We start from the raw sequence: 12778 nt of genomic DNA on the forward strand, positions 1-12778 counted from the left end.
AGTCATGAATGAAAAGCAAAAGCAATAAAAAAAAGAAACACCATAAGAGTGCAGTGTTCGAATCAGCCGCAACCTACTGATTCCGCACTGATCTAAAAGTGATTAAACACTGATCTAAAAATGAGAGTACTGTTTTATCATTAATAAAACCAACTCTACAGGGGCAGGGTATGAATACATGCTTTCTGTGTGACACTAAAACCTGACTGCAAGCAAGGAGCTCTACACCTGTTATAAGGGACATGACATGTAAGAACTGAGATGGCCACTCTCCTCCTCAAAACCCACCCACCATAAACTCTGTATTTGGTCTCTTCTTACACCTTTGCAGATCTATTGATTTTAAAACCAAGGCATCGGTGACATTCAACAGTAACTGAGAGGACATCGATACACATCTTAGTTGACAGTATACAAGGAACAGGATCTACTTGTTCTCTCTTCTGTTTTGGCTTCTGCAGCATTTTGAAACAAATAAAGGCATCAAAACAGTGCTACTGAAGTAGGTAAGGTATTTGGGTTTGTTTGGGTTTTAGTTATGTTAAAAACTAACTAGTCATATCTCAAAGTAGAGTGATACATTAACACACTACTGTCTAGAACGTGATGAATTTTGGTATCTACGTTTATTTACATACTACAATATATTCATCCTGTTCTATGGTGACTTTACTCTTTCAGCCAATGAGAAACTTACCTCATTTCACACAAATTAAATTAAATAAATAAATACTTTAAAGGTTATGCTGGAGGGCTGGGGGCACGTGGTGGGCAGAAGCAGCAGTCATCAGGTTGTCAGTTTAAGTACCTTTAATAAAGGATGTATTTTGTCCACAGGTAGCAGGAGAGGGTTTCTTCTTTTTCGTTTCTCTATAGCAGACTGCGCATCAGCAATCGCCCACTTGTCTATTGGATGAGGAAATGTTTTTTGAACGCGATCCTGTCCAAACATAAAGAGTGCACTTAGATTAACCGCAGTAATCAAAGAGAAGTTTAAAGAAAATAAAACGGCAAATTACTTCCCCTGCAGTATAGACAATTATCCTCCTCCTCAGTGTTTGCAACATATTTTCCTAACTGTTCTCTCCTTTTTACCCAACTCAGCTTCACTCTTTTCAATAATCCCAAACAACCTCCCTTCCCTAAGCACGAAAAACTCCTTCAAATCTCCTAAAACAACTCCCGCTTTATGATCTTTGCATCACAAGAGCAGCAAGAAACCTCAGCTGTGGTATAAACAACATCAGGAAGTACTAAACAGTTTACAGTCTAAATGAAAAAAACAAGTCGGTATTGTTCCTAGTTCATAAATGTCCAGAGTGTAACTTGTCCTGTATGAGATCAAGTTTATGGCAGAAATGAAAAAACAAGCGCAGGATTTTCTAACTAGGAGGAGGGCTGTGATTCACGAAAAAGGCTGGCTATAACACTTTGGACTCCACAAGCCCACACAGGAGCATCCTCCCCGCGCACCCAGTCACAGTGGCTGCAGTTTACTGCGCCCCAGTTTGTATGGTAATGCCATTTCAGGTCACTTTCATATAGATTCACATTTCGAGAGCTGCTATGGGAACAGGCGAGATGACACCCACCACAGAACGAACTGCTCTGGGCAACAGCCCCCAGCTAAACAAGTGCAAGACCCCAGTCCTGCTTTCCATGAAGTTCTCCAGGCTGCAGCCCCTGTGAGCTGGGAATTAAAACGCTGAAAGAACGAGTCTAAACTGAACTCTGATGACTGCTTCTTAAGTGACTTTGGAAAAACAGGTTTTTTAAGTCAGACAGCTCAGGGGGGAGTAGCGATCACCTCCTGCTGCAGCCCCACCACCGTGCCCTGGTATCGCCAGGGAGGCACAGCACACTATGCAGTGCCATACCCAACCTCTGCTTTGGACCTGTAACCTGGCCACAATGAATGCTTACAGGAGAGATTTTATAGATGAGCTGAAGAACGAGATGAGAAAAAAGGTGAATTCTACGTATCCCTTTGATAAAAAGATTTTTGCACGTATTCTGAAATTAAACGGGAGGCCTCAGGTCTTCTTAGAGGCAGGTTTATAATACTTGCATGTGGCCGTTTAACGCTCAACTTTCCGCATCAGCTGTCTGTGCCAGGTACACGCGCGGTGACCTTCCCTCCTGGACAGCAGCCGAAAGCTCTGGGCTGGTTCACCAAAATGAACTTTCCCTGAGATTCTACTAGATCGCCCGCAAAATGGATGTACCGTGGCATTCAGCTGTCCCTCAACTTACCAGTGCACTCCACAAGTAACTCACGCCTTTCACCCTCGGAATTTGCTGGTTCCTGGTGTTTTCTTGGGAACAATTTGAAGGGCTTTTTCTATTTATAAAACCTTTATATTTTGAGATTTTAGACCTTGATCTTGCAAATACTTCAGTATAATGCTATGCGCAAACAGTTCCATTAACTCCAGGCTGTTATGTAAATATCTGCACGATAAACTTTAGAGATCACAGCTCTCATGTTTTAGTCTCAACAGCTAAAAACAAGCTGAGGAGCAGAGCCAAAAGCCTTTCTTCGTGGATCTCAGATGCCTGCTGGCAGCGCAATCTCACCAAAAACCCATAACACAAAACCGAATTCTACTTTTCCTGCTCTGGAAGAGTCTGAATTTATTCACCTACAGAAGAAAAACGTTTTGGGGAACCCGTTACCGCTATTTAGACCTAACTCTGTGTTTTTAAATTAAATAATTGTTATATTTCTAAGCACAACAATGTTTTATTATTCACAGCTTTAAAATGCCAGCTATATTTAAAATACAATACACAGGATTTACTGTCTGCTGTGATATTCATAACCACAATTCAGACAGTTGTGAGGTATCTCAGAAGTCTGCCCCTATGATATGCAGTTTTGCACACAGTAATTTGTGGAGCATACAGATACCTGGTGAAAAGTATTAATTCATACGTACACAGGGCAATTTTATCATCTCCTGACTCAGAAGCAGACAACTATGGAGCTGGTGTGTAGAACAATCAGTGCTATCTCAAACCGTCCTGCGCACTGTAGGGTTTGATCAGCTGGGAACTGGAGAAAGAACATGGTATTTCTCAGCTCCACATCTAAAGTTCAAACCCAGACTCAAGGTACTAACAATTCTAAGAGCTATTAAGGGACTATTAAGTTTTGCTTTTATTTAGTCATGCTATACTCTTTACGCATCTGTATTACAAAATATATTAATCAGAAACCAAGATTAATAATTAATTAATTAACTCAATGTTGAATAAAGGGCAATTGCTGCATCTAATAAGAATCAAAAAACCCTCAGGCAATTATTTTGTAAATACATATATATTCTGTTTTTTATTTCCATGACACACACACAGAATATTAGACAAGGACTTCATTTTGGTTTAGGCTGAAAACCCTAGACATATAGATTGATGTAAAATTAATACTCTACAAAACTATAATGGGCCACAGCTACATGAAAGCACTTTCTCCCTCTAGACTGTATACTGAAGCGCACTCCATTAAAGCCCTCATTTTGTAACCGATGACACAAAAGCAGACAGCTGCAATAATACAAGAGCCTCAGTGAGTTCAATAAAGTTCCAGGAACATACAACTCTATTCCCTCAGCTGCACAATCCAGGCCTAACAACAGTAACCTTTCATTCCAATATTTACTTTTTTTTCCTGTATGTTTATGTCAAAGAGTAGGAAAACTTGCAACATCCTTACGTTCTTAAGTCCAAGGTGCATTCAAGTGGCAGAAAATCCTTCAAAGTATTCTGCATTTATAAAAATAATGCTGAAAGAAAAAATTCCCACAATTTCTATTCTGAAGCCCTGTACAGGAAAATGAGTTTCTGATTAAGTGTGCTTTCCGAAATCTGAATACTACATAATCTTTTAGCATTAACAGGCTCTGCTCTTCAGATTCACCTCGCTTTAACTTCGACCCGTGCTGCTCAAAATATCTTAGTTCGCCTTAGCGATTCTGTAAGCAAGTATTTGGTTTTCCAGTATCTAGTCTTACCTCTACGTCTTGGACAGTCCGTGGCTGAGCAATGCATAGTTTGTTTAGCAGCTGAAGTATCAACTCTTCAATGTAATAGAGGGAATCTTCTTTTGCTGAAAGGTTTGGGTGAACCTGTTGCTGAACCTGTCCAAAAGAATTAAAAGAATTAGGTTTTTTTTCCCCATTTAAAGCTGTACAGAAGGAAGAATCAGAAAAAAGCAGAGGCCCTCTGTACTGTTGTGCTGCAAATTCACACACTTCCAGTAATTTCCCACAAGTTTTCCTATGTGGTTAAGATGGCAATTCCTGCTTCTGCAAAGCTGGCGTCTCTATTCAATTAAAAACTACGTGTTTAGCCTTTATGGCAGCGAAGAAATTTCAAGCCAAGGCAGATTTCTGCCAACGATGCAGTGAAAACAATCACTGTTGGTAATTGTGCAGTTATTCATCCACAGAAAGAGTAACATACAGTTATGTTACTAACCCTACTAATGAGCGCTGGCTGACTGTGAGCAGAGAAGCAGCATGGACCCACCAGAGGAACAGACTTAATAAGCAAGGACACCAGGATAAGAGAACTAACCAGTCTGGCAGGGAACTGAATTAATGCGCTGTTAAAACCTGTGGCAATAAAAAGCCACAGCCATGACACTGGAGGAGAGCTGGAACAACTCTTTGAGATGCCTCAGAAAACTATCTAGAACATGAAACGCTGTCTGAGGCATGAGACAGAGAGATGTGAAATACTTAACACAGAGAGGGAGATCTAAAGAAAAGCACAAATCAAAACTCAGGAGTGTCAAGACTAGGAAACGCGCTGTGAGAAAAGCTGACTTCCACCTCCCTCTGACGCAAGGCAGGATAATGCCTTTTATCTCACTTCACGGAGATTAATCACAGTTTTCGTTTCCAGGGCTAAGCTAGACCAGACAACCTGAAACAGGCAACCTCAGCATGTGCCTGCACAAGCTAAAAAGGCCCACAACTAACTCACCCTGGTCCAACGTGGCTATTTTCCTATTAAAAATCCACCAAAACTGAACAACCCCACCTTAAAATAAAAAAAAAACCCAAAACAAAAGCACTCAAGAGTTACTCTATATACTCAGTTTTCCCTGGCAGCCTCTCAATCAGGAAAGCGCTAACTAGATCTTAAACTATAGCCAAAAGATTCCGAAGTAGTACAATCCAGGGAAATTCCCTGTTCTCCCCATACAAATTACATGTTAATCACCTCAAAAAAGTAATCTTACATACTTACATTGGCATTCCGTACGTGGTTTCACACACAAGACAAACAGATTGGTAGTTTCTTGGGGGAAGACAATAACATCTTTGGATCAAATTCTGATCTTCTGAAATACAGGCTCTCCTCCCTCCAAAGACAACGGGCAAGTCCACAGACACCGGGGGACTCTGAGGGCTTCCTCCAAATTAAGTAACTAATAATTTCATAGCCATACCTTGGGGGCACTCTGTTTGCAGCCCTGCAGGCTTTTGTAAATCGTGCAAAAACAAGACCAACAAGGAAGTAAGGTGTCTGGCCGGCTTCCTTCCCTGCTGGCCACAGAGCACGGTGGGCAGAGCTGCCCGGGAGCCACAGCCACCGCAAGGAGCTGCTGCTCCACCTCCTGCTGTGCCATGGCCTGAAAGAACTGGGGGAATGGGACTGCACTTTGCCCCCACACCTCCCCATGGGAGGGGAGGAAGAGCCAGGATGACCAACAGGTAGGGAGAAAAAGAGAAGATCCATGGAGGGGACCACTAGAAGGGGCTGCTGCTGTACGGGACCACTAGAAGGGGCTGCTGCTGTACACCTTCAACATCCTAGAAGCAGAGATGATGACTTGGATGGAGAAGTCCACCAACGTACTGCTTAAAGATGGGGGAGCACAGACAGGGACCACATGTACCAACAACGGGAATCCGAACGTCTCAGGGGAGTGGGAAGAGGGACACCCACTGAAAATGTGAAAACATACACTGGTGCTGATTGTATTGGAGTTGATAATTAAGGTATTACACAGCAGTGATGAAGACAGGCTGCCAATCATGGGGGCTCCTATGCGATACTCAAGGAGAGATGCCCTCCCAGGCAACAACACCCACTTCTAATGCTTCATTCTGCACTGGCATCCTTCCTCGAAAAGCAGATGTGAAGAAACACATTAATAAGGCTGTTGTACACTAAGAGAGAAGGGAATACACATTCTGCTTCTAATCCACCTGCCCACTTTTGCTATAGAGTTTTTGTATACGTCTTTATGTACTGTCTTCTGCACCTCAAGCATGAATACTTCTCAGCTTCATGTAACTGCTGCGCTGCTGATGTGTACACAAGATCGGGTACTACTGAAAGAAAGGAAAAACAAAACCAAAACAAACCCTCAAGAAAATCAAAACCAGTCCTTGAAAACTCTTACTTAAGTCTGCAGGTTTTCAACAATAGTCAGTGCATTTCATGTTCTTCCTGAACATAAGAGTTTAATTCACAAAACAATGGAGAACCAGGAAGCATCGAGTTAAGGTCCCGCCACGCTTCTCTTATACCAGCACTACTACAGCAGAAGTGTTAGCTACCTAAGTAGGAAATGCAATGAAATATTTCCCCCACAGTGAATCCTTAACGATGCTCCACAGAAATGACAAGAATGGGTGCTCTAAGATGAGAAAAGGAAGCTGTGCTCCCCTTAAGAGAAGATGGGGGACTCCAATTTACGGTTTCATATCACAGCCGTTCTCCTCCTCTTGGGAGGGTCGCTCATGTTAAAAACAGACATCACTGCCACAAAGAAAATTACTTCACTCCTAACTAACTTCAGTTCACAGGTCTAAACCGCTCATGCCATAATTTCCTCCACGTTCTCAAGAGCCAGTGTATATCTAACAAGGTTGAGGACAAGCAGAGGAGCACACAGCCCTCTTCAAACACTGGCAGAGAATCTCAGCCTCTTACAATGAACACAGATATAAGTACTGGAGTCAATTTTGCTTCGAAAGGAGCAAAACCGACAACAAACCCCAACGTTTCTTGGTTGAGACAACTCTTTCCAGAGGATTTAGAAATCAGCTTCTGTCTGAAATGATAGTGCCTGCAGCATGGCAGAAAGGTCCCAGCGGTACTCATGCACTCCCTGGCTTTAAGAGAAGTTATTTTGACGTAAGTGCCATTACTGAGAAAAAACAATTTCATAGCAAGACACCGTTTTTCACAGTAAAACAAAAAGACAGTTATAAACACCGTGCACTGGCTGATCAAATCAGATGCTGCTGTACCAAGGACAGAACACTTACTTTTAACAGTATTCACCTAAATCCTGACTGAAAGGACTGCAAAAGCAAGGAGAGACTGATAAAACACGGAACGTACAGAAAAAAGTGAGAGGAATTACGAAGGACGTGTTTCTTATGGAAGGTACTTTCACTGATTTCAGGTTCAGACTGAAATATTTGAGCATAACGGTATTGCTTGAAGTCACTAAAGAGGGAGACTGAGATTAGCAGGACTAACTATTTTTTACTGTGTCATTCACATAGGATTATTCCTTCAACAGGTGTTCCAAGGAATAAAGATGAAATAACAGGTTGGAGTCCCATAAGCATCGCATTTAAATGTGGTCTTTAAGGCCTTTGTGGGGGACATGCTTAAATTTTAGAGTTCCTAAATGGCTCCTTCCCTTGCTCCTCCTCTTTACTTCTTCCTACTATCCCACCCCTCCAACACGAGCATATTTGATGAAAACCCAGCGGCAGCTTCACAGGAGCATCTCCATCTTATGGCTGTAGCTTCAGGGCTCTCAGAGACCTCGGCCTCATCTGCACAAGCGGTGGCCCAAGAGAAGCCTAAAAAACCCCTTGAAGGTAAACTGAGATCTTCTCCTGTTTCCTTCCAAGAGGCCTGTCCTGCATCACGCCACAAAAGCTTCTAGAGAAAACAGGCAGCTGTAGAGATGAAGTCAAGCTGAAAATTCCTTCTCAGTGAGATTTTTATAGTCCTTACAGGCCCCTGGGAAGAAGTCTGTTAAGACAAGATGAGGTTGAAAACTCTTCAAGGAGATAAAGAGTATTAGGACTAGAAAAATCTGATCTTATTTTTTAGAACTAATATAAGGGCAAGCTTAATTTTGAACTGCAGGAGATCTGGCATAAAGTCTGAATATCAATAATATGGGGAAATTCAGAAATCCTGAGTATAAAAGCAATGGTCAAAGGGTTGTACCTGAAACTACAAAAAGCTGAGGAAAAAAATACTAGAGTCAGAACTGCAAGCAACTTCTTTTTAGCCTGTACTAATGAGACAAACCAGCAATTTGGCTACACTGCCTAAGTATATTTTTACATAATACATGTATTTTGTCAGTAAAAACACATTCAGAAAGCTCCAGTTGTTCCACAGTAAGCATATGTGCAAAACAAGGGGTTGTTCATAAAATAAAATAAAAAAAAAAACAACAAAAAAACCCCAAGCCCATGACATACACAGAGACTTTAGACAGCATATACCATCACAAACCTATAAATTCATATTCCTGAAGGACCAGATGACAATCTCCCACTCTTCTACTTATATTCAAAACTACATTTTCAGAAAAGAGAATTCCAGTATTACCTGATATTTCAGAACACGAAGTTTCTAATTTAAAAAATGCCACCACAAAATCTGTTAGCATGGTAATATAAGATTTCTAAGCCTACTATGTGAACAGGGTAGCTTAATAAATTGCATATTAGATTTGTAAACTGTTTACAACAGAAACTACTCATTCTCCTTTTCCCACAGCAACTGATTGCAACTTCAAAATGATTTATATTTTACTTGCCTCGTAAAAACACAGTTATACCAGATCAGCAGACAAGTAAAACTTTGCAAGGCTGTTTGTTTACTTGAGGAACAAAGCATATAAATTTGGGAGCAAGAAAAATAATTAGAACATGAAAGTTAAATATTTACTATCACGGGCTGGTTACGGTCTTGCCAACACTTGTCAGTATTTCCATGCACTGTGTTCAAGGTGACGAAAATAAATCACCGACAAAGAAAGCAGCACTAGGTTTGCCCCGTACCAAGATGTTGAGAGCCAGGAAGAAGAAATAAAATTAATCCAACAAACGTCTCTTTTTAGGTTGGGATTTTATTCCCTCTTATCTTTTCTCCTCTAAAGATAACGCTGCCCATTAGAAACATAAAACATCTGCTCCAGAGGCATTTTTAACCCCTCATCTGGATGATGCTCCAGAGGAAGAGGGGAACCAGATGTAGTAACTTAAAGGCCTGTGATGCTCTTATTCAGTGAAAGGTGACAGCATCAATATTCTCCATTTCCAAGCATAATCACAGGCATTTAGAAAGAACGGCAAACATTTAAAGACTTGAAGCGACATCCCAAATAAAAATGTACTGACGACTTTTTAAAAATAACAGCGCTAATTTCTAACTTTATTTCCAGTACGGCAATTTCTAGAGGGCCCACCTTTCTGAAATCAAACTATAAATGCTGACAGAGGAACTGTATGAAGTTGTCTCTTAAGCAAACAGAACTTAATAACTTCTCTACGTACAGTATTTTAGCTTTTTCACTGCAATTCTAAACATCTGATGCATGGTTAGCAAGATAAAGTATTCTACAATGATGCTACAAAAAGCATGTCGGGGGCAGCTCATCCCTCAGCTCTCTGACCTCAACAACACCCACTGCTCTTAAGTGACTGCGTACAGGGGACATTAAACTGCCATCCTACACCACCACTTCAGCGTAAATACAACTTTTTTTCTGTCTCTAGCTATTTAACTACTATTCTCCTCTTAGCATATTCTAGTTGAGGGGAGGGTGAGTTAAAGGAGATCTGCGACGGGGGGTGCAGACAGGGATCTGCATTCTGAAATAGCACTGAAGACAGTCCAAAGATCTACTGGGAAGTCTGCTTGGGGTGGACAGAAAAAACACATTGAGAATGGCACAAATGCTGGTTGATAAACTGTAAATCAAACGCAGACCATCACTGCTCCCATCTTTTTCTGCAGTAAGCTGTAGCACACAACCCACCTCGCTGGCAGGCAGCAGAAGGGACAGGGGGATGGTGGCGAGGACAGCAGCAGTGATTTCAGGCTTCTGCTGAGGACCCCACAGATGGGTTTCCTCAAAGAGGAGGTTCTCTTGCAGGCAATTCTCCTCCATGTCTCACTTCTGCCCTGTCTGCTCTCACCTACATTTCATATGCTGTTTCTCACAGCATCTTCACAGTCTCTGCTCTTCTACCCAAAAAGCCCTTCTACAGCTGATTGTGTCCTTTTATAGGGAGTAAAGGAGAAACTAAAATGTGGGTACATGTATGTACACAAACACATATATTTTAATCTTAAAAACAGGTGGAAAGTTAAGTATTTGGATTTTATCCATCCATATAAAATGCCTTGTTTAAATCGAGATAAACCCTGCATGAGCTAGGCACAGCCTCTGCCCTGTGATATGGAAAGAAAACACCGCAGCCGGTGCCTTGATTGCCGTGCACACATCTTACTTTAACGGAACAGCTTCTAATTCTCCCCCAACCCTTCCAGATGCAGCCTCCCAGAGCTGCTCTGGGCTCTGCCCCCAGCACCCAAAGGCTCCTGCTCCCCCCTTTTTACATCATGCCTTTCCCAAGAACCACTGATCGCTTAGGTAGACTGAATTGTTCAAACAGACCCGTAACTTTTCAGTTAGGTCTTTAGGAGATTTAAAAATAAAAATGAACTAACAAGCCACAGAGGCCAGCAGATTTTGGAGCTGCAGTGAGCTTTGAAATTATATTCTAAGTAAATGGATGCAATACGAAACAATAAATGGCGAAAAGCAAAGATATATACCGCTTAAAAAAAAAGGCCAAACCTTAAATTTGGAGACAGTGAAGACTGTCAGAGACATTTATTTGTGAACCAGACAGTCATTGAAATTACATTAAAAGATATGGGGAAGTGTCAGGAGAACAAAGAAGCCATAAATAAGGGAAAAAGATGTCCTCGGCACGTTTTCTGACATGACTAACCTGCTGAACCCAAGGAATGGCAGCACACAGCTCATCGGAAAAACCTGGCAGAAAGGGAATTGGTGAGGTAATTATAAAAGCAAATAACAGACTCAACAGCTTCTCCCGAGAAGATTAGATAATGCTTGCACTGCGCGAAGAGGAAAAGAGAGGTGAAAACCGAGGGGGAGCAGGAGAGGTGGTGAAGAGCAGACAAAAGGACGCTGCAAGAGGTGAGATGGGTCAGGGAACACGCATGGAAGGGTGGGACAAGACGAGCAGCACGTGCTGCCCAGTTCTGCCGGCACCTGGCTCCCACCGCATGACCAGAGCTGAGGGAATAAGAGCATGGGAGGTGAATCATGGCAGCCCACGGTTCCGTTTGGTTCTTCTTCCCACGACTGGTTACCCCAGCAAGTCTTTAAGCCAACGCAAATGCTAATTTCCACATTCCATTGCAACAACACAGGTAGGAAGTGTTTCTTCTGCTCCCGCTGCCAAATGGAATTATACTGTTCCTACTACTTTTAAATGCCTCGGATTTACAACTACCTTCATTTCATGCCACTGGCTGAGAAAACTCCACTATTACCATTGGCCAACTGCAGATTCCAGCGACAATATTTAAGCTCAACAGTCTAACAGGTTGGGGGGGGGGGGGGGAAGGCATGAAAAAATAGGATAAAGTAAAAGGAACAGTCCCTTCAGTTCCCAATGTTAGTTATGATAGTGAATATTTATGTCAGAACAAAAAAACCCAACCCAGTCTACTTACTTATAAGGGACTAAAACCAACTTATAACAATACCCAGCTGCTACTGGGAATAAAAAAAGGTCTGGAGGAATCAGTCTACTGTTTACAGAAGGCTCGGTAATGTCCACTTCACAGGGACCTGCTATTCCTTTCCACACCTCCAGCCACCTCTTGATTGCAAACACAGTTTGTGAGGCAACAACCGGATCTGTGCCTCAAACTTGTACAGGTCTACGTATTTCACAGGTAATTAAGTATCACCAGCACTTCCTTTATTCACCGTTCTCCCAAGCTGAATGTCACAGAGGCATTCACGGTTGTAGGAACTGCGAATGTGCAAAGGTCTAGAGATCAAATAAACATATTTATTAGAAGCTAAATGACCTAACAGATGTCAAAACTAAATATCACTATTATTTTAAAACACCATAACAAGCAACTTTATAGTTGAAATTATAACTCATTAAATAATAATGCACGCTAATTAAACTGGAATGCATAAATAATAATCCATCATAATGACACTATAACGCATTAAATAATTCTAACCCAAGGGGGCCTGATCCTGCAATGGAGAACGTGTGGGCAAAGTGTCCTTGAGAGAGCAGTGAAGAAAATGGGCAGCCCCTGCACTTACCCTGACCTCACGCAAGAGCTGGGTCATTATACGTTAACTCCCATGTGTTTTAAAATATAGAGAAGCACCGAATTAACGTAAACTTCAAAAATGTCCCCAAAATGGTCTTTTATATTTCTGTATGCAACATTTCCTAAGAATAAACCCTTTAGTCATGCTCTAGAAATCTGATGAGTAGTCCAGAGCAATAGTGGAATTGTTGTAGAAAATGCAAATAGTGCACAGTGCCACGATTACAGCAACATGCGTAGCGCCTGCAGAAATGTGAGCATTAACTGTTTGACAGCCTCTATTTGTAGATAATGGAGAAAACCAAAACAATAATACCTATGAGATGCTTGTGAATTTCATTTAGAAAAAAATCAAAAAACAAAGCAACTGAATACA

General features: G+C 41.6%; 1 protein-coding gene across 1 annotated transcript in view; it reads right to left on the reverse strand.

The window, feature by feature from the left end:
• SOS2 (SOS Ras/Rho guanine nucleotide exchange factor 2) overlaps window positions 1–12778 on the reverse strand; it is a 55574-nt gene that overhangs the window by 38180 nt on the left and 4616 nt on the right. Inside the window, exons 2-3 of the mRNA XM_063333785.1 lie at window positions 4014–4139; window positions 809–940 (exon numbers count right to left, since the gene is read on the reverse strand). Coding sequence (XP_063189855.1) covers window positions 809–940; window positions 4014–4139 — 258 coding nt within the window. The remainder of the gene's footprint in view (window positions 1–808; window positions 941–4013; window positions 4140–12778) is intronic.

This window comes from Chroicocephalus ridibundus, chromosome 4 (assembly GCF_963924245.1).
Source record: "Chroicocephalus ridibundus chromosome 4, bChrRid1.1, whole genome shotgun sequence".
Taxonomy (NCBI): domain Eukaryota; kingdom Metazoa; phylum Chordata; class Aves; order Charadriiformes; family Laridae; genus Chroicocephalus; species Chroicocephalus ridibundus.